The following is a 27407-nucleotide window of genomic DNA, read 5'->3' as shown; positions in this document are numbered from 1 at the left end:
AGCTGGCCCTCATTCTGCTCCATTACACTCAGAGTCACATTCTCCATTAAAGCCAAGTATGGCTGGATTAATAAAGGTCAGTCAGTCATCTTCAGATTACCACCGCTGTATCCGCCGCAGCGGGTCATGGGGAGCCGGAGCCTATCTCGGCGGTATAGGGCGTGAGGCGGGGGACACTCCGGGCACGACACCAGTGGACCGCAGTCACACACAAAGACATACAACCATGCACCCACACACTCATTCCTACGGGCAATTCAGAACGGCCAATCAACCTGAAGCAAATGCTTTTGGAGGTGGGAGGAAGCTGGAGAACCCGGAGAGAACCCCCATAGACACGGGGAGAGCATGCGAACTCTGCACAGAGTGAGACTTGAACCCGGGTCCGCCGTGTTGTGAGGCAGCAGCGCTAAGATTACTAAAGGTCATAGTGCAAATTGATGTTTTGAAACGTGCTGAATAAATGCAGCAAACCTGAAGCGCAAATGGTGAAATGAGTTGAGGAAATAATAACTTATTTTCCCTATGCATTAACTGATATGAGTTAGACAATGAAGTTCGTTCAATTCAAGTCGTTGTCTTTAAACTTTTGAAATAAGTACTCCACCACCAAAAATACTTGTGCTGCTTACAAACCGCAGTTTCTCTAAATAATGGACAAACACAGAATAACTTAAAAAATAAAATTAAAAAATAATCATAATTCTAAGTTCAAAAATATATTCCTTCTTAGAGTTACATGAAAAGCTGTTATGAGTCATGAAAACAGTGCATGTATCAGTGCTGGCAGTCAATAGTATTAGTACGTATGAAATTTTCAGTATATACATTAATGTGACCTTCAGAGGATGGTGTGTGCTGAAGGATTCAAATAAAGCCCCAGCTTTGCAAGTGTGTTTCTTGCACAGATTAATTACTATACATAGGAAATATTTGAATAACTGGGAATGAAACTGAGGAAAAAACAAACAAGAAAACCACAATTTATGCCTTAAAATTAATTCATCCCTTACCCTGACCTACTTTCACAGGTCAGGGTAAAATCAAAGCATAGATCAAAGCACTAACTTTGATCTATGGTCTTACTCACACTGCCCTTCTCCCTCGTCTTCCTATCTTCTCCGGTTCCTGACTGTAAAAAAGTTGAAATTTGATGTTGACCTAGTTTTGTCAAGGTCAAGGTCATCATCTCATTTTCATCCCTTTTGCCGCCCGAGTAATGTGCTTTTTTTTTTTCATCTTTCTATCTGCAACGGTTGCAAAGATATTTGGTGGACTGACTGACGGACGGACACACAAACATCCCCCTTCGCGGGATGTAATAAACCCATTCAGACAAATTAAGTAACCAGTTGTGGGGGTTTTTTCAGGAGGGGGTGTTCATGCACAACCATCTGATTAAACCACACCCCGAAATGAGTTATTTTCTCCTTCACAAAACATGGGAAGGTACAAGTAGAGACAACAACTTTTCACTGTATTTTTAATGAGAAGCCAGGTTTCCATTTGTAAACCTGATGCTGCTGGATATTTCTAATCAGCTGAAACAGTTACCTACAAAATAAATGTCTTCAGCTCTTGCCACTGGAGGATATTTAAAGTAGGCGAATGGTCTTTAATTTTTGTGGAAATGTGATGAAACTGTCTCTAGCATGACCAGAAAACTAAAACTAAATATGTGTTTTTATTGGACTATGGGATTTCTCCAGTAACTTTACAAGGTCAAGGATGTGCAAACTTTATGACAGGCAGCTAAATCTGAGGATTCCAGAGTGGAAATGTAAGCAGCACCAACGGACTGTAATACATGTAAACCCATTTTAGTACACACCCGAAAATAGTAATCTGCAATGGCTATTTTATATATTTCATACAGATAATGAAGAGGGTGTTAACTGAAAATTAATCCAGGCAGGATGTTTGGGAATACATGTGCATGGAGGCTCTTTATGTTGAATCCAATCTTAAAGCATGTGTTTGGTTCATGGATTTAATTAATTAAAATACAACTTTACTTTCAGCCAAAGTCCCAGGATGCAAGAATTAAAAAGGTCTGTTTCAGACATCAGCAAAAATGTCCTGAATTCTGCCAGCAACTAACTACTGACTAGAACATTCCTGTCAGAGAAAGACAGATAGCTATCTTTTTATTCTGTGTGTTTGTGTGTATGTGCGTGTGTATTTATGTATAAGGAGCAGGACCATGCAGGCATGGGGTTGCCGCTATCTAGAGGCATTAACAGGTCTGGCATTATGATTTCATGGTTGGCTGGATGGTATGTGTCTACGTGCTCCCCAGCAAGAGGCGAGAGCAATGTTCCAATCGGTTGAAGAAAGAGATACAGGAGGATTATTCCCTTGCTTGCTCCTCAGCGTTCCCATTTACGACAACAAGATACAGCAAGACAAACAGAGAAGCAATTGTGTGCAATCTGCTCACATACACACACAGACCCACAAGCATGCATGAAGACAGTCAAGGATAACAACAAAATATGTGATAAAGGTAGAAAGTCCCTCGTCACAAACACATTCATATAAAATACACTCTCAATAACGCAGGACAGTGGCTATATTCAGCAATGACCTTCATGTGACAGATGGGAGATGGGACATGACACTTGGTCTGAACTGGGCTTTACACATGTGTGCACACACACACGTCCACACGCACACATCCACACGCTCGCACACACACATACACCATTGTGACCCCTATGCATGACTCCATCGGCTGCTAGTAATAGATCTGGTGAGATCCTAAATTCTTTATTTGTATCCGTGTGTGTGACCGGAAATGGTGTGTGTGTGTGTGTGTGTGTGTGTGTTTGTGTGTGTGTGTGTGTGTGTTTGTGTGTGTGTTTGTGTGTCTGCATGTTTAGTCTCTGACAGTCTTCACTTGTGCATTAATATTAACTGACACTTTAATTTGGATGGGAAATAGAGCATTTTACCGGCTGGTGTGGATGGCCGTGTGACCTTTGCCTGTGTTTGTGTGTATGTGTGTGTGTTTGTGTGCACTCTCTGCATCCTCTGCACAAGTCTTTTTTCTAAACTCTCTTTCTAACCTTTTACCAGTCTCATTTCCGCTCTGCATTACTTACTTTCCTATGTAATTAAAGGCACTTCCTTCCACTGCTCTGCCACATCAAGATAAAAAAACCAATTCTCTTCCCTTATTATTGACAAAAATACCATGCATCGTCATTCTTATTCATTTATTCATGTCTATTTTTGTATTTGTTTCCGTTAAACTAATCCTCACGTCATCCTTCCACATGACCACTTAATTAGAGCTAAATGCTGGTTTGCTTATACTCTCTCCCTCTCATATTTTTCATCATCTCATGGATCACGGCATGATGTACAATCATCTCTCTCCTCTCGTCTTTTTATCACTTGAGAACACAAAGCTCTGATTACTCCTCTCATCCCTCCTATCTCCCAATCAGAGAAGAAGAGCCAGTGGTGGTGGATGAATTATTGTGGTGCACCATTAACATCCTATAAACAGAAAGTTAAGGAAAACGCCTTTAGTTTCTGACTGAAAAGCTCATCCATATCAACCTTTGTACCATGAGAATATAGGTTGATTATGTGTTTTTCATTAATACAAGTAGCTGTTCTCTGGGAGTTAAAAAAGACAGACCTTGCATGGTAAAGCTAAACCTCTCAGAAAAGAACATAGGGACATTTCTTATGCTCTTTCAAATTCAATCATACAAATTGAGGGGGGAAATGCGGAGAACACTAATCATGTGCCCATTGTGCACCATAGCCCCTTTACACAGCACACACAAAAAAAAAAACTTTACAAATGCAAATGGAAGGCATTAAAATAGAAATAAATTCTTCTTTTTTTAAAATAAAAGCTGAAAAGTAATAAACCCTGAAAATATTGGATGTTAAAATTGACAATGGTTTACAGTTATTATTCTTGAAAACAATGTGCTCTAATCTCATCATTACTGGAACATGTGTGCCTGGGGAGGAATATAAACATGGACTGTTGAGTCTGAAGCCGGTTGTTTCCTAAAGCCACCACACAAGGCACTCTCATTATTTATATAACTGATTATGTAAAAATAAATTAAATCACCCATCCCTGTTTTGTATTTGGTTTTGATACACAAAACCCAAGAGTAAAACTACATGAATTTTTCAAAAACAACATGTTAATACTGACAATAAAGGGCATTAAAGTTGAAAATTAACCTGGACAGGAGGTTTGAGAGTTCAAGTGCATGCAGCTTTTGCATTCCGAAAATAAATTTCTCAACATATTTCACTCACTCTAAAACTGTTTGGAGGCAACATGCATTCCAATGTGTGGGAATTAACAAGGTCTATTGCTGATTTTGATTTTTAAAAAAAACAGCCAGAAACCAAGCAGCTGCTGCTCAGAGGAGTGTTCCTGACAGAGAGTGTGAGATGGATTGTTCCATGTTTATCGGACGTGTTTATGGGTTAGGGACACATTTGTAGATGTGAGCCATATGTGGTTTATTTATGCCTGGTTTCCTAATGAAGCAGCGCTGCAAAGATAACCACGAAAAACAAGCAATCAGTGGTAACAGGAATGTTATTATCGCACCGCAATAAAGATTCTAATTGGCAAGATCTCGAGGAGTATGGGTGTGAGCTCACTTGCATGTGGATATAAATGTGTCCCTTACACTTCCATGTTAATTTAAAATAATGATAACACCTGTTTGCCCTTCATTGAGCGTAAAGCATGTACGACGTGTCTGTTTTTGTATTTTTATCCAAAATTGTTTAGCTCCAAAAGTATTAGGCCAATGCCATCAGATCAGTAACCACAGTCGAAGCTACATACTCCCCATCCTCAAAACACACAGTTTATTAAGTCTTGCAATTACTCTCTTGGTTACAAGGTGTACCAAAAACAGACGAGGGAGTAACAGTAATTTTCATCAATCTTAACACGTGCAATTCTAATGCCATTACACTTAAATGAAAATAATGAGAGCAAAACAAACATTTAAAAGCATAAGCAAAAACCCTCATGTCAGGAGGTAAGGCACAGTTCCCTGTGCTCATCAGCTCAGCATATCAATTTCAAACACAGAGCAATTAACTCAGAAGAGCATTTTTAATGAATGTTTGGGCATACCGATGCAGAGACACTGCTCAAAAAATTAAAGCATAAGGCAACTGGTTTCTATGAGCTCTACGGCCAAAGATGGTATCAGATAATACAAAATAAAATGATTGGTAGTAGTGAATAATGTCTTCAGTCCTTTCCTTAGGTCACACAATATTCAATTCCTCAAAACAGTTTCCAAGCAGTACCATGTTGATTCCAGAATATTTGAGAAATTGTTATGACACATTTCAAACCATTTTATGGTCTTATAAAAATGTTTTTAAGAAATATCATCATATCAACCTTACAAGTGTTTGCTGATCACACCATGGGGATGTTGAGCACAGCGATAAAAAGTACTGACTTATTTAAAATACTTGCAAATAAAAAGGCCTTTCCAGTGAGAGGGAAAAATAAAAATAGTAAGATGTAAATAAGACAACAGGAGTGACAGACAAACAGACACAGAGCCTATCAGAGATATCTCTTTGCCACTAAGACTTTCACTCTTGAAAATGTAATTTTCTGAGGCTTCTATCTCCCCCAAACCAAAAATGCATACACTGCTGACAGCGATATGCTCTGAAAATGTCTTCCTCATAAACATGCTTAGTCAAACACTGACATTCAGTCTGCTGCTCCCAAAAAGGACACAGTCACACAGAGACAGACACACACACAGCTGCAAATCTTGTAAATCCTGCTCGTGTACAATTATCTCCTCCTACATTGAGCCCTGTTCATCCTTCTCTTGACTCTTCATCATCTCAGAGGAATTGATTTGAAGTACAAATTAGACAAAATAGAATAGTTGTTTAAAAAGTGGAGAAAATACAGGACTACAGGAGAGCCAACGGGTCTTAGTTCTTACAGAGAGCCTTGGCCCACAGGAAAGCAATTTTAGTGCAACATTGATGTATAATAACTTAATTTTATGAGGCAAAGGGCTTTATGCTGCTCACTTTAATATGATTTAAATGTCTTACTTTTAGGACTGTAAATAAATATGAAGATTTAGACGTACTGTATCTCTGTTGATAGAACTCAATTTACTGATAACAATGCTAATATCAGAGGCTATAGCATGCAATATCAGCTGCAGTACACAATTGTCTGTAGAAAGGCCAGTGCCCTTGGGGGTGTCTGATTAAGAAACAGCTAGTGCCTACAAAGACATGTACTGTTTTCATTAACATTATGAAGAGCCAAACAAAATTTTAATCTGCTTCAGTACATTTAAAAGTCACAACAGAGACACACATTCTTATCTTACTACCTGGCATATATTTGAATATATATCTATCTTCTTGTTGTAAATCATTCATTCCGCCAATTTAACAACCTGACAGCAATGACCAGATTTACAATAAGGGCATGAGACAAATCTTGACAAACAGTTGGCAATTTTTTGAGAAACTGGTAACAAATTCATGACCTCTGTATAGCATCAAGCAACATGTAAGCAATAAAGGTCAGTAAATAATTGAGTATCCCCAATCAGTAAATTGATATATAGTTGGAGTCTAGAACACAAGAGTCTAGAAAAACACAAGAACATGCATAACAAGATAGAAGCGGCAAAAGCCAAGACCCCCCCACTGACAGGCGGATCACCAGCAGTCACAAGATTAATGTTGCCGACCGGGATATCCCTTATGGAACTTTTCAAAGCCGTGAATAATGTTCTGAAATATGAGAAACCTTTACATCCTTACCTCATCTGCCGGATGTAAAAACGTCAAAAAATTATGCAGCGCTATCAATAACATGACTGTCGCCATCATCTCCTGTAGAGTGTCACATCAACGCTTTTAAATAAATGGCCAATTTTATATTCATCAAATTGGGCTGAAATAAATCTTTTGCAAAGCACAGTATAAAATTTCTTATGCCCGGGGAAATGATTCTGTGCAAGCTGGTGCGTGACCGGTTGTCCACCAGTCAGTGTTTATATTGTGTTCCATCTCAGCCGTTAACATCTGGGCAAAATTTGATGCATTATTTAATACAGGCTGAAATAAAATCATACATTGAATAGGATCCATTTTAGTATCCTGTATATCTATCTTTTTTGACTCTATTATGGTCCCTGAACAGAATGTCAAGGTCAAAGATCATGATATTTGTTTCATGAAAGATAAGAATATACAGTATATGACATATTTTCTCCATAACAGTGATACTGTGAAATTAACAAATAAATAACAATGCCATGTAAAAAAATAAAACTAAAACACACAAAGAAAATAAACGAAAATAAGACGTTCATTACCAGTTGACCTCGAACACATTCAAAGTCTTTCGTTGAATCTGCTGCTCTCTGGGGATAAATAATAAACATACCCCACCTTATTATATTCCAGCATTGTATTTAACAAAAAATACAATTTGTTTGTTCTTCATCATTGTGCAAAGGGTATAAATAAATCAAAATATGATGTGTCTGTAATTAAGAAATAATACTTACTGTAGTAATTTAGCATAATAAAAAACAAGCAATATGTAATAAAATTAACAACACAATATGTTGCAAGACAAATACAGAATGTAATGTAACAACAGGAAAGAAGAGGACATAAGGCAAAGCACAGCTGGGATAGAGACACGATACATATTTTTCAAAAAGTGAACCAAAAACAAAAAATACACCACAGCTGATAAAGAAACAAAGTCGGAGACATGAGAAACTCAAAATACCAGTAAGTAAATACCAAAACAGAATCAAAGTGGTATAGTAATAAAAAGCAATAAAGAGAAGACAGCAAATCATGAAATAAAAGCAATAAAGAAAAGGAATAAAACAGTAAAAGATGGTTTCCCACAAGGCAACTAAAAGCAATAAAACAATAGAATAATAAGACGGAAAAGAATAAACACGATGACATCACATAAAAGGAAGGCTGTAAAAATTATTCAAGAAACGATTTAATGATTTCCCCTCAGGCACATCAAGTCAAAGCTGAGCCTCCCTAACCACCAAAGGTCATATGGTCAATTTTGGATTGAACATTGACTTAAAGGTCTACGGTGATGATCCATGAGGTAGCTTTGAGCCTTGCATGCTTTAAAAGAGATCAGTAAAATAATGTTGCAAATGGGTAACGTGATGTAACTAGTTAGAAAAACAAAAGTGATTTTATATAAAACTAATTTTTACTCCCAAAATCCGATGCCTGGTTGGCAGGCCCTCGCTGTTGAGAGACAAAGTAAAAGAAACATTAATGACAGAAATGGAAAGCCTTTGTACCTAACACCGTGTGGAATTAATTTACACCAATAAGTTAATTGCAGTACTTGAGATTCTATTACAGGGAAAGAACAAGTATTTGACCCAGTTTTCTCAGACTTGTGCAACTGCTTAAATAGAGCAATCATGTGCATACACATCAGTCACGTATATCATCATACAACAGAACACTCAGAAATCATTACGGTTTAACGAACAAAGCCAATAGAGATGGCAACGCAATGTAGAAAAACTGCTAATAGAAAATCAATGGAGCATGCTTCTATCACTCACTTTAATCTGAGAGAGAACGCTTCAATCAAAAAAGACTACAGACGTGTAAACTGATTCAGATTCCATCTGGATTTTGTGTGAAAGCATGCATATACAATGTTGCCACCCCATGGAGTGAAATAAAATACTTTGACCCCTTATGAAAGGCAGAAAGTCTTAGCCTGACATGCTCCCTCCTCTCCTCATCTCTAATGCCTATCACTGAGGTCTTCTTGACAGAACTTGATGTACCTTTTTTACGCTGTGAAAGGACATACAACAACTCTGTTCCTGTGATGGAGGCAGCAGGCTGTGAACCATAACCCTAACTGCAGACTTCACTCTCATCTATGTTTTACTCATCATTGATGAATCTCCATTGCACCCCCCCCCCCCAGTGTGGACCCAATATCTAAGACCGTGCAGTCACTTTAGACCTGTGGCCTCTCACCTGATACAGACCATAGACAGAGTTCCACTAAATCACCTATAACTTCTGATGAGCTCTCAGCAGGACCAAATACATTTTGCCTATCAACCAGGCATTGGTCACCTGCCTGCTAGGAAGGTCCTTCTAATACCTGTATAACCCTGAAGGCACTGAGGTCTGGAGATGCCCCTGAATGCACTTTGAGGGTCATGATTTTTGACTTTCCAGTGGCTTCAGTACCGTAGAGTAATCGCTGCTCAGGGGCAAGCTGGAGGGAGCAGGGGTTGACAAAGTCCTGGCTGCACGGACCAACTACTTCACCAACAGAACACCGAATGTGAGGCTTAATAACACATTGTACAGTGCCCTTTTCTTCTCCTTTCATGAACTGTGAACTGATTAAGCTGGTCAAGAGTGAAAATTCCGCTCCACGCTGGGCAACACATCTCACTTCTGCATATTGCTGAAGCATTAAACAGCTACACATCCATGGCATAAAGGAGAGTGACACCACAGCTCCTTTCAGTCACTTTTCAATAACTTAATGTGAGGCTGCTGCTGCCTCTGAATGCACTGCACCACTGAATACCATATGATTTAGAAATCTATCATCTTTTGTTTTTCATTGCTTCTGCACCTTCTTGCTCGTTCACCAGTGAAATATGTAAATGTGTACATATTGCATATACTTTCTGGAGTTTAATTTGATCTATTTTCTATTTCCCATAAGTCTGTCTATAACTGTCTATTTATATTTTGGCTTTCCTTCTAAAATATTATTGTCACATTATTTCAACATGACAGCGACATCACATTTCATGTGACATTGCTAAGATAATGTGAACTTCAGCTTTAGTGTAATAAGGGTAATTGGCACCTCCATCAGCACATGCCTCCAAGAGAGCAATAAACAGACAGAATGGGAGATATTTGAACGCAAAGGACACATTTACTAATGACACATTTTTATTAGACAGATTAATTTTCTTCTAATCACCACTTTATTTGCCGTAGCGGGTCACGGGGAGCTGGGGCCTATCCCAGCTGTCTTATGGCATGAGGCGGGGCAAACTCGGGGCACGAAGCCAGTCCACCGTGGAGCCACAGAGAGAGAGACAACCACGCATGCTAACACACACCGTGGGCAATTTGGAACGGCCAATTAACCTGAAGCGCATGTTTTGGAGGTGGGAGGAAGTCGGACAACCTGGAGAGAATCCACGCAGACATGGAGAGAGCATGCGAACTCCGCACAGAGCGGGACTCGAACCCAGACCGGCCTTTCTGTGCGGCGACAGCGCTACCACTGGGCCACTGTGCCACCCTTAGACAGATATCTCTTTAAAAAGATACGCTATTACATATAACCCAGTTTACACTGGTATTGTTATTGTCATCATAAACCTTATGGAGGGGTGGGTTCAGGGTGGGTGCATTTCCTATACTTTACGATGATTTGTATGTTCCTGTCTATGTTCTTTTTTCTTGTATCACTGGGGGGAATAACGTACCTGTTTTGATTCTTAAAAGGCGCACCCAACACCTGTCTATTATGTCTTTCTCTTGCTTTCAACATTGGATGTTTTTCAACATTGCTCTACCACTGAGTCACTGCTACTGGGGCGGCAGTGGCTCAGCAGTAGAGCAATCGTCTTGAAGACAGGATCGCCCAGCCATCGGGGGTTCGAGGTGTTGGCTCACCTCCCAGCCACTGCCGAGGCACCCTTGAGCAAGGCGTCGTCCCCCCTACAAGATGCTCATTGGGGCGCGACCCGTCACTCCGCCTCCCTTGTAACACTATATGTCCTCTCTGTCTACTAATTGCATGCCTACAGGCCCCTAGTGTGTGCTGTGTTCAGGGGCCTGTAACCTGTAACCCTGTGTGTAATTAAAACATATATGTACATGTGTGAGTGTTAGGTGTAAAAAGAATTTCCCCAAGAGGGATAAATAAAGTACAGATTATTATTAAATAGGTCTTTTTTCAGTCTATAAGTTCCTCCTCTTTATCACATGGAGTTGCAGTTGTCTTCATTGCCAAAAACGCTCAATCAACAGCGTTGAGTGATTGAGGAACACATCTCAATTGGTGATTGATTTACATGTCATATTTGCATTCTCATTAAGAAGCATAAACGATGAGAAAATTATCGGTGAGGTGAAACATACGCTTCAGTATTCTGAGGTATCACAGCAGCAAGAAACCTCGACTTTCTTTAATATTATTCAAAACTTTTAACAATGTTATTTAATCAAATTTATTTGCACTACATTTTAAAAAAAATTCCAACTTTATATAAGCTCTAACCTCAAGGATAGCTTTAAATCAGTACAGAGGAAAAGTGCAAAGGTGCCTAAATATCACCACAATGCATTAATACTTTCACCTCATAATGACTGGTGCAGTGACAGAATTGCAAAAATATTCAGAGACACACACAACCTCCCATTCAAGGCCTGATATGCACACTCCTGCTCACACTCGGGGTGTTAATATGAAAATCTCAACACTTAAGGGACACCGTGGACTCCAGATCTTCATCCTGATAGCAGTTTTCCATTAGCTACAAGCACAAAAGGAAATGTGTTTGCAGCACATGCACATATAATACAATGTCAGAAACACACACACACACACACACACACACACACACACACACACACACACACACACACACACACACACACACACACACACACACACACACACACACACACACACACACAACTGTATTAGATAAACAGGATGCTTTTGTTTCTCACCTGGAAACACATGCACCCATACATGTGCAAATCAAAGATGGTTGTTTGAGTAGTTGAATGCAAAATACAGCATACACAGTCTCAATGTCATCATATTTATGTAAAACAAACTGATCACATGTAGAGAGGATGAAATACAAGCAAAACCACAACATTAATTAATGCAAATGTGAACTTAAGGTTGCCTCACCTGTCTTGAATTTCATCAGTGATGTTATAAAGGTGATTGGCAGCTCCATCAGCACATGCCTTCAAGAGAGCTGCAAATAGACAGACATATTTGAGCTTGGGTCACTGAAGGCAATCAGTTTTCAAATGATTAAAAAATCCACTAAGGATACATTTTTCATGTATAAAATTGAATTAAAAAAAACACATTTTACATATAACCAAGTTCAAGCTGGTGTAAAGAATCATTTGCTGTCACAAATAACCAGTTTTCACATATGGAGAGGTGAGTTCAAGGTGGCTGTGTTTCCTTAACCTTAGGATGATTTGCATGCTCCTATCTGTGTGCACCACCTTAGCTTGGACTTTACTGGCAACATGCAGGCATCATCTTCTCCTCACACACTTTCTCAGAGGGAGGCATGATTATGCCAATTAGACAGCCTCACCGTTGACACGAAACATCACTCATGATTAGATTCGCAAACATGAGATACACATATGAATAGCACACACTAATAATACTTGCCATTGGATGTGACCAGTCTTGCATACTGGAATTAAGAAATGCGGCCTGCCATTTATGAGTGCAAGTTTAACAAATTTTTTTAAGTGAAGTTTTAATTGACATGTCTTCATATACCCTGTACTCACAGTAGTCACATACCACGTGTCATTTTTCATCTCTGGCCTTGAACACAGAGATTTGACCCTTTCAAGACAAAGTTCAGTGAAAGAACACTCATTGTTTCTCAATTAAAAATAAAATAGACAAATTAGTCTGCTCCCCTATATTCTTAGGGTGGTATTCAAGTTGGACCAAATTAGATGCAAACTATTTGCAAATGTATGCTCTTTCATGGCATCTGTTTTATTCAAATTGAACAGACAGCCTATTTTTAAGAGCCGTCTTCTGTTTGGGGCTGGTGTGGCGCACACAGGGGGAAAAACTTCAAAGAACTGGATGTGATTTTATTCTTGCACCTTTTTTAATGTAATTAAAGTATGCACCACAGAGATTGATGTATATAAATGTACTGTTTTTTTGTATTATTTGGAGGGGGGTCTGGTCAGCTATTTTTTTCACAACTTTGTCCATTCCCGAAATCCCTCGACAGATGAACTAACGACCATGTGCATGTCACTTCATTGTAACACATAAAAAGGTAGGGTGTGAACAAAAATCTCCAGTCAAAAGGATTAATTTCAATTTTGGTCCAATCTTCTTAAAATTGCTCAATATCTAGTATCTGTTCTGTTCTAGTATTTCAGCCTTGCACTCCTCTGGTGTGATTTCAGTTTGATGTTTGATAAGCTCTCTTTACTTCTGACAGCTGCCTCCGTCATCGACTCGTCAGGGTGGAAACAATTATGATCCTTTCATATAATATCTCCTCTAATAAAGCTTTTCCACAGCAGACAAGTGCCAATGCAGGAAAAGCACACAAGAAAGTTTCTAATTAAAAGTACAGCTACATCACCTAAACTGAATAATGTTGTTATTAATGTTATTAACGATTTACTTGACTAAAATTCTTAATTACTTCTGGATTTGTGTATTCCAAATTTTCTGAATATTCTGAACTTTTTTGCCCATTAGTTTTGTTGATTATGTAAGATATCAAATATTTTTGAATACATCTGTGTTACATGCTATTTTTTGGTTTGAGGTTTTTTTTCCAGATAAACAGTCTTCTTTCATTCCTGTCCATCGAAACCAACGACAACGGTTGTTCTTCCTCGTGGCTACCTACTGTATACTTCATGCACTTCTGGTAAAAAACTTATAGCTGGTCTTTAATGACAACTGTAGGAGTAGCTTTTATAAATGAGCATATACTCATTATGGGAAGCACAGAGGTTTAGCGACAGTGTCATCTCATGCCCAGGCAGTGGATCTAAATTAATGAGGATAAGCAGTTAAAGACAATGGAAGGATAAAGTAGATAAATTGAGTTAAATGGAGGTGAATGGGGTTTTTTTTCAACAGAGGCAGATATCTACAGTATCTCCTTGCACACAGGGAATGCATTTGCATTGATGTTCAAGACACTTAAAGCAGTGCTTACATTCCTAACCTACACCGCCTGCTGTGGATGTTTCATGCCAAGAAATCATTGAAATATAAGTGACTCATTATTTCTAGTGGAGTGCAAAGGCTGAGAAACTTTCAAAATGACAACTTATGGAAATGTAGAGAAACTCTTCTTAAAGTGTAGAGACGACAGACTGTAAAGCTATCAGCAATTATTTGTGTATAAACATCTACAAACACAGAAATTTAACACACACAAAAAAAAAGTGTATAATTTTCAGATTAAGTGTTCCAGAACAGTCGCTTGTGTCTGTCAATCATGTACTTGGCTCTGCACACAGCTCCATAAATCTGAGAGGTTTGAAGTCTTCTGTAAAGTGTGGGTCTCAAGTAACAACATCCCAACAATCATTCAACATTGTCTATTTACTTTTGTATAATTGTGAAGTATTATACATTTCATGTCCATAATCTCTTCACATATCCAGCCCATAATCTTGATTTCTGCATCAACCCTCAGGTGTAATGAATTAACTTCAACCAACCAGAAAACTGCAACAGCACACTAAATTAAAACAGGGAGCAGACAGTTTCATTGGAGTTATCAGCAATGGATTATCTAGTTTACATCCCTGACAGCTGAATTGTCAATTAAGTGCTTCATTTTCTGGAAAGGTTGTCCTTGACTGTGGAACCATATGCCTTGTGGTGTTAACCGTCCTTGTCCCTGCATGTCAAATTGTCAAGATTGTGTTCCTCATGGTATTTTAGGATTGATATTCTTCATGACATTTCTCAAGACTCCAAGTACACGAAACAAGTTTAGCTTTTTAAAAAAATGTGTTGTCACAGTGCAGGAAACTTCCTAGAACTGTTGTGGGAGTGACTACCTTGAGACTTCTCTTTCTGTTTGTCTTTATCACCAAAAATAATAAAAGTGGATATACTGAATTTCTAAAAATTTGTAAGAGGTGATGGGGGTACAATTACTGTGATTTTACATCAGGAAACAATGAGCTGCTGGCTATTTGTAGTGTGAAAGAACCAGCATAACCATCTTCTATCTCCCAACAGGCTTATATAATATATAGCAGACAATCCAGGTATCCCTTTTCAATGCCTGCTTTTTAATAATCTATTTCAGAGTTTGGTGCAGAAACAAACGGCATTCACGTTCATGCAGAAGCACACACACTGGTCTGGACTATATTCCATAGCAACACAGTATTGATGAGGTTATTGGTGAGGATTAACGCCTGTCAAGTTGGAGCTTTAGCACAGTAGAGAAGAGGTGAAACAGTCATGAAGAGTGGTGAAAAGATTAATTTCCTTATTATGATGCCTTGAAGCCCTCTCCTCATCTCTCAGCCCACCTCTCCACCTCAATCTGTCACCTCGTCTCCGGATTCACCCTGCTCTTTACACCTTGCATCAAATTTGATTGATTTCCTGCAAAAACATGGAATTTCCTTTCTCCAGAGCTTCACACTGTTACTTTTTATTCTTCTGCTGTTGTGTCTCTCTCCATTATTCTGGGTCACACTTTCACTAGCTCTTCTCATTCGTTTTCCACAGACTCCATTCTCAAACTGTGCTTAAATGTAAGGTAGAAAAATGTAAGCACTGTAGCCGCATATCCCAATCAGGCTTCATTGTAAGGCTGATCCTTGACTGGCTGATAGGAGATGCTCAGAAAGTTCACCTTCAGCAAGCTGCTAAACAAATGATGAAACAAAATGCTTGAGGTAAACACAGGCTCACCTTTGTTTCATCTTGGAGAGAGTTGCCATCACTGACTACTTTATTGATTTACTTCTTTGTGTTCCACAGTGAGTAACTGTGGGATCTGTAAGTAAATGAGTGACTGATTGTGTGAACAAGTGAATGACTAGATCAGAAAGTGCGTGACTGATAGACTAGATATGTGAGAGGGTGCGTGAGCAAGATAAGCAGCTTGATCCCACCTCACATCATTGCGTTTGGCACCTGTAAATGAGTTTCTCTTTGATCAGTGTTGCGCTCCTTCAGCCTCCAACGCTTCTTAGCTCCCCGCTGCTCTACGTCTCCCACAGGTGATGAGGGGGCCCAGGGGCAGCACATCAGACAACCTGAGAATGCTATGTGATTACGTGTGCGTGTGCGTGTGCGTGTGTGTGTGTGTGTGTGTGTGTGGGAGGGTTAAGGGTGGAGACCTGGCTACGATACCTCCGGGTGAACAGGCATCTGGAGAGTGGCACACACTCCGAGAGGTCACGTGCTACACAGACAACAGCTTATCCCATAAACAACATTAAATATACATGTCTTATGAAGTGAGGCATGGTAAACTTGCTGCGAGCGTTTTTACCATCAAGTTGCGAGAGCCCTGAGATCTGCCACTCATGCAATATCATCATCCTGTCAAAGCTTCTCCCATGTGAAGTGTTGCCAAGAGCAAATGATCAGAAAATGTTCTCTTTCCTGACATTCACACCACAGCATCGCCTCTGGAACCTGAGAGATCATCACAAACCTCTGAAATGTCTTTTAAAAGCAGGACCGATTTGAAAGATATCAAATGACCAAAGCTCACAACTATCATGCTGTGTCATCAGATGGGTCAGTCTATCATACAGCAGCTTCAAAAAGGTTGCTGTTATTTAGTTTGATCATGATTCTTGTTCTCGTATGACTGGCACAATCTGTGAAACGATCACCACAGGGAGATACAGCAGACCCACAATGCACCTGATTAATATTTAATCCTCACCTCAGTTACAGTTTGTATGTCTCGTCACAGTTTGAGTTTGAAAATAAGTCAAAAAAATGTGATTAATCAAAATAACTCCAAATGCTGGTCGATTATACGAAACAAAAGGTTACAAATCGGTTACAAGTGTACAATACCTTATCTGAATGCTGAAAGACAATTTGAATAGAGAGATTGTTTGTAAAAATTACATGCACTTAAATTTATTTTCAGTGCATATGAGATCTTTTGATAAGCAAGCAACATAATTGTTGATTGTATTGTTCAGAGCTACATACAACGTCAGGGCTTTTCCTTTGTCACAGAAATCAGACTCCTCATGGGTATTTTGAATGACTTTCCTCCTTCAAATTCTATATTTTCTATTAATCTCCCCCAACAGGCTGCTAGTCTACAGTTTGGTGGAAAAGGCTACCTTTATTGTGAAATAAGAAGAGGATTATGCGAACTCAACTGGCTTTAGACATTTTCTAGAGATTTTTCAGAGGGGATAAAATTCAGATTGTTTATTTAACCATGACTGCTGTGCAGAGGAAAGAGCTGATGTGCTTCTTTAAAAGTAATAACATTAAAGTGGGTACATTTTCTTTGACTTCTCTCTACTCTGTCCTTGATAAAAACAAATGAATGACAAGCAGATTCTGTGCAGTTATTTCTCCAGTCATGTTAATTTCTTATTGATCATTTCCAACAATTTTACAAAAAAACAAACAAAAAACAAGCAAAGTGCTGAGGCTGATACCCAGCCTGATTTAGGAGGTTCAAAGTCAGCTTTACATATTTAATACATCACAACCGAGTGGCACAGCCATGCATCAGCGTGTCTCATAAGTGACACCTCAGGGAGTCTGGAGCTCAGCTACCATTGACAAACCTATTTTCTATTTTAACAATGAGCCCTTTGAGCATGCTATTCAATCTTCCAAATTTCAGTTTCTTTTATTCTGATAAAGGGTCTTAGAGTATTCAGGAAGCAAAAGGAAAATCAAATCAATTTCATATTCTCTAGTTACTACCAAACTACTGCAAAGTCATTCTCATCTGTTCCTTTGGTTTACACAGGGAAACTAAACCGTGGCAAGCAGTTCTTCAACTAAAATCACCCTTGGGCAAAGTCCAGTTGTTCAGTCCAGTTGTGTTTTATTTTGAAATACATATTTAATTTTTGAACATTAATGTATACCCCAAAATACTGCTTTAAAAATGTTGTCAATATTCAGTACATATTGTGCTTTGATTATTATTTCTGTGTATAGAGAAAGATTATCCAACAACCTACAAATCTGCATCAGTCCTACTTTTTTGTATCCTGCAATAACCCTACTGTTGCCCCTCATTGATGAAAGGATGCCAAAGGTCTCATGAATGTAAGACTCAGCTCAGGGTAGATGGATTTGTTGTAATTGAAATGCCGGAGCCTGTCACTCTTTTGCTGAGTGAAGTGGAAAAGTACCACCGCTGCCGGTGCTCACATCATCTGTTATTAATAGCAAATGTAACCACATTTAAATGAGTATAAATGAATCTCCAACCCTTATTCTCCTGAAACCAATAATTTACCTAATATCATTGAAGTGCTTTTTAATGTCTATGATCAAAACAGATTACACAGTTAAGCATGAAGTTCAATGCAATGCATATTTTACAGTCACATTAATTTCAGGTATATCTATTAAGTCAAATAACCAATTTTTTTTTTTTAATTTTTAGTTCTTCATTGTGGAGTCAATAATTTCAGGAATTATAATTTTTTTTGAGTCAAGTAGACATAAAATTGAAAGAAATACCTTCAAATAATTCTTTATACTTTGCATAAATGAAAATGGAAATGATAAATGTGAAGCTACACTGACATCTGACAGCCAAAACCTACCAATCGACAACTCGAGTCCAAGGAAGCATTCGTGCAAAAAGTAGAACAGATTCCCTCAAGGCTTTCTTAGGATATTGCATTCATGAAAATGGGGTGCATGTTAAAATATCACTCATCTGGCCACTGCTATCACCTTCCTGAGGGTATTACTTAAATTTATTAAACAAATCTCAAAGGATATATAGGCAGAGAGGGGGGCATTCTCTTTGCAGCAATTCTTTTTTTTTTTTTTTTTTTGCTCTGAGGAGGATAAGCAGGTAAAAAAACAAAAAACAAAACACAAGGTAAAATGTATTTAGTGCATGAAGATGAGATCCAAAGGGAAGAGTTTGTGTACCTTTACTCCAGAGGACACGCAGGTAGACCTCATCCAGTGGCTGGTTTAGAATGATCAGGCAGATCCTCTGTGTCCCTGTAGGAAAACATAGATGTAAGGGGGATAGAATGACAATGGTGCATAATCACCACAGAGCAGCAATACAGCACATCTTGTTTCAGAAGAGCCTTTTAAATGCAGTTTAGAGAATGCTGTTCATGGGGCTGAAGACAACAGATAAAAATTAAAAATAACAACGAAGTTATTATCACGCTACACATATTCAAAGTCTGGCTGATTCTCTGCCTTATGAAAGTTCAAAATTATTTCCTACTTAATACATTGAAAACTGTTTCGAACACAACACAAACATGCATCAAAGTAATGATGAACCTGACAGCAACAGTACCTTCAAACTCTTCACAAAGTTCCCAACCATAATCATCATCATCAGCTCATCATCGGCTGCAGTGGATCTGATCAATTTGCATTGCTTTTGAGCCAAGTTGGTGACTCCATCTGTACCTATATCACGATAAAGGAATGCCCTTTCAAAAGTAGAACAAATGAAACCTAGAGCTTCTTTTCCTCGCTCGCATGGTGCCTCCATCTTTTGTCAATGTCTCCAACCCAGGGTGCATCATTTCACAAATCTATTACCTCCTTCAACCCCACATCCATCTTGCTTTTAGCTCTTATTTTGCTCTGCTGTTAATGCAGCTCCCCTGGCTAATACTTTTGAATGTCATTTTTCTATCTGTGGGGAATGAAAATAAATAAATAAATAAATAAATAATGGAATACTCTGACAAAGGAAAAACAGTACTGCTAGAAAAGTCTTAATGGAGCAAAGACAAAAACGCAATCTCTCTTCCCCTTGCCTTCACATCTCCGCATTTACATTCTTGCTCATTTTTCTTTCACTTTTATGACCTGGTGATTGATTTCTAAGCCAAAAGAAAATTGTTGGGCTTTTGTTGCAAAGCTAGAATGCCATACACAAGATTAAGCAAGACTCTGCTATTAGAATGTCATCCTCCATCTTTCCAAAACTCTACTTATACAAATGCTACGTAAGTGGATTCCTGTTTCAGAGCACTATGACATGACATAGCTAGCAAAGCTTGTGTCTTTCCAAATACAGCTTTCCCGATATATTGTGAATGCAGTGATAGGCCAAATAAATAAAAAGGAATATAACTATAGGGTTTAAATTCTCAATTCAAAATGTACATAACCTTGTGTCCTGCACAGGAAAATCTGTTTTGGGATTGATACAGAAAATGTGGAGGAAAGCAGGTCCTTTGAGTTTGTGACTTTGTTGCAGCAGTGGGCTTGTTGTTGAAAAGTTTGTGCACTCTAGAAGGTCGGTTCTAAGCCTAAAAGTCACGCCGACAAAATATGGTAAAAGGAAAAGGAAGGAAGAAGAGAGAATAAAGGAGAAATGGGAAAAGAAAGGCGAGCATAAGAAGGGGTCAGGTGAGGAGGCGGGGAACAGATTTGTCAGTCTTGTCTCTTAATTGGCTGGAAAATGTACAGAGAGTAGACAAATTCAACCAGCCGTGACTTTCCAGATAACCCCTATCTCACAAACAACTCCCTAACACACACACACACACACACACACACACACACACACACACACACACACACACACACACACACACACACACACACACACACACACACACACACACACACACACACACCCACACACACATGCATGAGGAGAGGCATGCTGTCTTTTGTGCACTCTGTTCAAAGAAATGTCACCTTGAGATGATTTTAAATAACATAGATAACATTAATACTCCACACATGCTCTCACACACAGACACAGACACACACGTACACACACAGACACAGACACAGACACACACACGTACACACACAGACACAGACACAGACACAGACACACACACACACACACACACACACACACACACACACACACACACACACACACACACACACACACACACACACAAAACATTCTGTATGTTTCCCGATACATAAACTGGCACATACAGTATTCCAGGAATAGGCAACTATAATTCAAATTGTGAAATTTAAAAAGCACTCTATGCACACGGGGGATTTAAAAATGCAGACATCCAGGGGCTGTGTTTATATTCTGCAACAAGAGTCTAGATAAGCATTTTCAGCAAGAGTTTGTACTCAAGATGCCAAAAACTCTAAATGTAACTAATGGGGGTGAAAGTCTCATAGCATACAGCTTTGATTAAGATTTTAAAAGTAGAAGATGAGACTCTCAAAACACTTTCATTTATATATTTTTTTAACTTTAACTTTTGATATTGATATATTGTGTTTACCACACAATATATCATTACGAGGACATTGGTGTTCTGATCTGTTCTTGTATTCTGGGAGGTTATTTGAACCATATGAAATACTTCGATGAAACCTTTGTACAATGATCAAATTTGAGAGCTTAAAGCTCAGCTAAAATGTCTGAACAAACACTTGTTTCGATGCTTCAAAGTTGTTGGTCCTATCAAGAGGTGAGTGATTCTTGACTGATGCTGGCCTTTCTCTGCTATTGATTTTCGAAGAGTGCAAACAGAAAATCAGCAGCACCTCTCAGTTCCTGCTTCTGTTCCACCAAATCACACACGTGTAAGAATGTCAAGTATATACAGTGTAGGCTGTTAAATAGCTTTGTCAAGCTGTTAGGCTGCTGATTGGCTGTTTAACCCAATTCTGCTGCTTTTTTTTAGGTCTATCAATACCTGGACTAGATGCTTTGAACTGATTTTTAAAAGCATCACGTTTGTTGTTTAGAATGCTGTGTTGATATCTGATTTATTGCGCAATTTATTATAGATTGCCACAAAATGCTCTGTCAGTCTGCCATGCGCAGCTAATGTATGGTGAAATGCCAGTCAAGTTGAATTGAATATACTTAAAACAAAGCAAAGGCCAGTTTTACAAGGGGGATTAATGGTTTTGAGGAAAAAAAAGGGAGACAGCAAGGAAGGAAGCAGCACACCCAAATGCAAATAATACTGGGACCAAAACATGGTCTCTCGCGGTTTAAAGACTTGATGCTTTCAGGAACTGATGAGACAAACTGAAATTAAATTTCTTAAAAGGTGCAAGATTCTTGACATTATATGTTTGGTACTGATTTGGAACTGGATTTTCGCTTCAAGCTCGATTTGCGATGCAGGAATATTTTTCATGAGAACTGCAAAATTAGTTTGAAAATGCCATGGAAATAACAAATGTGACTGGAGGTGTAATACAAGACACACAAAAGAGGAGGGTGGTGGGGGCACATCTACTTGCCATCTTCTCTACAGACCGAACTGTTGTAATATTCCCTTGACCTTTACAGCTCTGAGTAAAACCCACCTTCAGGCTCATATCAACTCTCTTTCCTCCAGACTCGCATACACCACCAGGGAGCTCACATAATCCTTGACCTAAGAATAGTCGCTAAAGGCGGCTATAACCAGCTTCTTCCTGCGGTCTGAAGAGCAGTCAGCATCAACTATCTGGGCAGTTTGTTGTTTTGTAAGAGCATCAACAAGATAACGAACATATTGCCACAAAAACATTCTCATTTGCCATTTGAAAAAAACCCCAGATACAGCAGTGGGAAGATCAGTTAGTCAAATGTCAAATTGAAATTGTTTTTTCCAGTGTTGTGGCTGAACAAAGTGAATTTATACGACACTGATGTTAACAAGCCACCAGATTGTTTATTTTTAGAAATATTTCCAAAATAATTGTTTTTCTCGAACAGCGAACACAACAAGCGAAGGCATCAAACCTTCTTTCAGTAAAGATTCATTATGTACGCGGCAACCAAAAGACAGCGAAGTGCGTCTCATACATACATACATGAAAGTGCCACTGATTTGTTTTTGAGTTTCAATTCCCCCAAGACCGTTTGTGTGTGTCAGAGTGAGGGAAAGAAACACTCAGACTGGAAGACAAGTGTGACAGTGATGTGAGTAAGTGTGTGTTTTGATCAGACGTTTACAGATTTTGTGTCTGGGCATCTCACACAGAGATGTGGCTCGTCGGTGAACCTCCCATATGTGTCTCACTGGCCTGTGTATGTGATTGATTGTGTGCATGTGTCAAGGGACCGCGTGTTTGAAAGCTGGTACCTGAGGGCAGCAGGCAGTCCAGAGGCGTCAACTCTTCATTCATGGCCACGATCCACTGGAGCCCTGTTGTCAATCAGGAGCCTCACCTGGAACAGAAGAGAATGAGAGATGTTATTTTTACTTTTCTTGATTCTTTTTTTTTTTTTTTATGTTTCCCATATTTGTTTTAAACCAGTCAAAGGAAGTCATATCCTTTTTTGACTTCTCGAATAATGATTTTTCACCAGACTTGCTCATGGCTCACTACTCCTTTTAAGATTCAAGATACAAAGTGTTTATTGTCATATATGCAGCATGGAAACATGTTTCACTACGCTATAAAATTCTTACTTTGCTGACCGCAGAGTGCCTAAGTATGAAATAAAATATAAATTTGAAATATTTACAATAGAATAAATCACACAATATAAAAGCACTGACCAAGTTTAGTAGCAAGAAGAACCAGTACGTACAATGTAGAGTTCACATTTGTTCTCCTACACTAATATATAATATAAAAACATATGCCTTTTGGCATTTTAAAACAAGTACACTAAAATAAAATTAAAAATTACACACAAAAGTCCTCGGCAAGCTCACCTGATTTTATTTTGCCAAAAAACTAAGCACAACAACATTTACTTAACACAAATAAAACATTAACATTGTTGCTGAAAAAAGTACCTCACTAAATTATTACTGTAATAGATTGAGGGAGAGATTCTTCCAATGTAGTCAATGATTAACTGATTGCAGCTTGGACAGACACATAACATGTTACATATGATCTAAATATTCCCACGCATCTGGACAACTGCCACACACCTTCAGAGAGGAAAGAAACACATAAGGGAGCCTAATTTGACATAAGTATAATTATAGCTGCAGCACTTCATCATCATAAATCACAGTTGATATACCGTTTCCTGAATGTGTCAATACTTTAACAGTTTTAAAATGTGTGTTGCAAAAAGAAAACTATCTGACTCAACTCTTTGGTCTCTGAGAATGTTTCAGTATGTGTGGCATATTTTTTTATTACTCAGATAAGTTATTGACAGCCTTGTTAATTATTTGTGGCAAGCAGGAATTATTCGTATAATAATTTACTAACTGCATTATGACAAGCTGCAAGTTGCACTCAAGTAATCTGTTAAAGATAATTGAGATAAAACAGTAATAAAGTCAAACTAGGCAGTCAGAGACTGCAACATCCCTTCGGCAAACCTGAATTCAAAACGGATGGACAGACGTACACACAAACACTAACAATTACCTACTTTCATATCATTTGATAAAAGACCCATGATCCAACATGTAAGTAGTGCATTCTATTTTTCAAGAGATTTCATAGATGTGTACCTAAAAAGGTATAAAAGTGAAAATGTGACCTTGATGTAGTTTTTCAAGGTCAAGATTGTGATCTAACTTTCATCCCCTTGCCTTCCTGAATATAACAGCTTTTGTTTCGTCTTTCTATATTTCTATGGAAGTCATAGATTGATTTGCATGCTTGATTTGGCAAAAGTTTTACGTCGGATGCCCTTCCTGACACAACCCTCTGTATTTATCCGGGCTTGGGACCAGCACAATAAGACACTGGCTTGTGCCCTCTTGCAGCTACATTGATATTGAGGAGGTTCTGCTATTGAATTGAATTTGCGTCAAACACAACCAAGGAAATTGTACATATAAATATGGTACGGCATTAACAACAGAGAACTGGTTTCCAGAAGACAATCAAATCCTCAAGTTTGAAGCAATCCCTTGATATCTCTAAGGTCTCATCTTTCTAAGAACTGTCTTCAAATGACTTGACAAACAGTGACAAATCATTGTTTGGAAAAAACTATGACTGGATTTTTTCCAATATCTACCAGCCCTAAATATATGATTCTTTTTGGCATTTTGAAGCATTCCTGATACACCTTACAATCATACTCAGCGTTCTACCATCTTGCAAAACAGAGCAGAAAAGCAGGTTGTACAGTAATTATTCAGAATACTGTAGGAATTTTAAAAGCCTCATAATACAATGCCACTTCTCTCTCATTCCTACCCACATAGACATGGCCCATCCAGTCTGTCTGTTTTCTCAAAGTTCAAAAGTACAACTGTCTGTTATGAACTGAGGTTAAGAACAAGGGATATTACAGTACAATATACAACCTTCATTTAGCAAAAATAATTAAATGTTCTGACCTTTCCACAGTCCTGATAAAAAGGTCTGTGACAAACAGAAGGCATGTTAATCTGGGAGTAGATCAATATCTCCCAATCACCACACTTCCTGGTGGGGGTCATAGGGGGTCATATAGGATGTATATGACAATTTATAGAGCAATAATATGAAAAGCATTAATATGACACAAAAAGCACAACGTAACAGACATGAAGATGTCACATAATTATCAAATGAATTGATCGATTTCCGAAAAACTAAAATAAAACAACCCTAGATTAAAATGTCTTTATTTATAAAGAGAATAAAGGTAGTCATCCACATTTTACAAGTCGAACTTGTACTCGTGGGGATCGATATAACTATCAGAAGACAAGGCAGCGTACATAGATGGAAAATAATGCTGCCACATAGTCATGTTGCCACACAAATAAAGGGGAAACAATAGCACAACAAACACATCGCAAATAAGCCATAAACGCATTCTATAGAATAGACCGCGGCTGGTCTTACCAGATACCCTCCAAGACTTGAACGCAACACGCGATAACGTAATGCCAGACTTGCAGGGGACTGAACCAGGCTGCTTCCCGCTAGCCACAGAAAAACTGTATTATTGTGACAAAAACAACATACAAACGAATGCCGTGTTATTATGCTAACAAACCGATAGTACACGTACACATATCAATGGTCGATTACAAAAACAAACAGTAAAGAAATGAATGAAAACGTGAGAACGAAAACACTTCCGCCTTTACGGACGTAAACAGTCAACGAGATGGCAGTAAGAGTTCAGCACGAGGAAAGAGTAGGAGAGCATTGAAACGAGGACCCCTAGAGGTCAAAAGTAGAAACTCGTTTTTTTGTACAGAGCGCTGGAGATGCTTGAGAACAGGCCTGGATGCTTTTAATGAGACTCTAGGGTCTTCCAGCGAATAGAAAAAATATTTAAACTTAATAATGAGGTTATCGCAAGGGAAATTATCTTATATGAGAGTAAGTTTTCTAACCACTTTTTTTGCCCTTCACTTGAACCATGATTAACTAATCCATTACACATGAAAACTGAACATATGTCGGCTTGAATATTAAATTGATCAATTCAATAAACATTACATCCCGATTATTACATAAACAAAAATACATAAATATCATAACACACAGTCAGCTGGTCAAATAAAGTAAAATTTGTTTGTATGTGTGAACATGATTGTATTTATTTAATATGTTTACTTCTATTATACTCAACATGGACAAATGCCACGTCTCTGTGTCATGACTAGGACTACAAAAAATAGATAGATAAATAAATAAATAAGTAAGCAATTTTTCAATCATATGACTGGAATTGCAGAGGTATTCTAAAGCTGTTGAAATGTTGGTAACATTTCAACATCTTTTTATAATATTGACTTTTGTTCATTGAGCATCATAGTATCATAAGATGCTGTTAAAGGTCCCATATTATCCTTTTTTTGATTTATGTCGTTCAGCTGCCAGATGTCCAACTTCACTGTATTTGAAATGTCTTGCCCAAAAGTGATTCGTGGTCCTCAATATCTTTGATTGAATAACTTTATTAGTACGTATTTCACTCTAATTTTACTCTAGTTTGTCTCGTTAATAACTGTTGATTTATCTGCGCTGAGCATTGAGCTGCTTTCTCTGTCAAACGTGACTCCGTTGTTCATTATGTAAACACTACATGGGCTGATCCTACTGAGACCACCGGTAAAGATTGCGAAGAATTTAAAACACAGTGTTTGTAAATGGGACAAAAATCAGTGGTGACAACAGATGTTTACAGACAGGACGTACGCTGGATGCAGAAGAAAGGATTAGATGGAGGCAACTAATTCACTATGGCGACCCCTGAAGGAAAAAGCCGAAAGGAGAAGAAAAAGATTTTTTTTTATTTTTGCAAAAATGCTTTAATCACATTCAAACATTTTACAATTTTTCATTAGATGAAAGTACTAAAGTGCTTCAAAAATACTAAAAACCAATAAATAAAAGGAAAATACAATTTAAAAATTAGTGCATTATATCAGGAAGTTTGCAGAAGTGAGTTGATCATCAACTAAAGTGCATAGGACATTTTTGTGACACCAGATGTTCCTAAAGTTATTTAGGTCTTTATTCATTTTATAAAAACCAAATT

The 27407-nt window shown here is 38.3% G+C and overlaps 1 protein-coding gene across 9 annotated transcripts in view; it reads right to left on the bottom strand.

Moving 5' to 3' along the window:
• The window catches only part of tpk1 (thiamin pyrophosphokinase 1), a 62417-nt gene extending 36409 nt beyond the window's left edge, over positions 1-26008 (bottom strand). For 6 of the 9 annotated variants that reach the window (XM_068304164.1, XM_068304172.1, XM_068304167.1 and 3 more), the window contains exons 1-4: positions 25757-26008; positions 23083-23168; positions 18962-19036; positions 11990-12059 (exon numbers count right to left, since the gene is read on the bottom strand). In XM_068304164.1, the coding sequence (XP_068160265.1) occupies positions 11990-12059; positions 18962-19036; positions 23083-23125 (188 nt within the window). In that variant the 5' untranslated portion in view covers positions 23126-23168; positions 25757-26008. Of the gene's footprint in view, positions 1-11989; positions 12060-15988; positions 16083-18961; positions 19037-23082; positions 23169-25756 lie in introns of those variants that run through there. The other 3 variants (XM_068304165.1, XM_068304169.1, XM_068304170.1) reach the window with 3 other exon arrangements.
• Between the last annotated feature and the right edge of the window lie 1399 nt (positions 26009-27407).

This window comes from Antennarius striatus, chromosome 20, assembly GCF_040054535.1.
Source record: "Antennarius striatus isolate MH-2024 chromosome 20, ASM4005453v1, whole genome shotgun sequence".
NCBI lineage: Eukaryota > Metazoa > Chordata > Actinopteri > Lophiiformes > Antennariidae > Antennarius > Antennarius striatus.
This window is presented reverse-complemented; position numbering and strand designations above follow the sequence as displayed.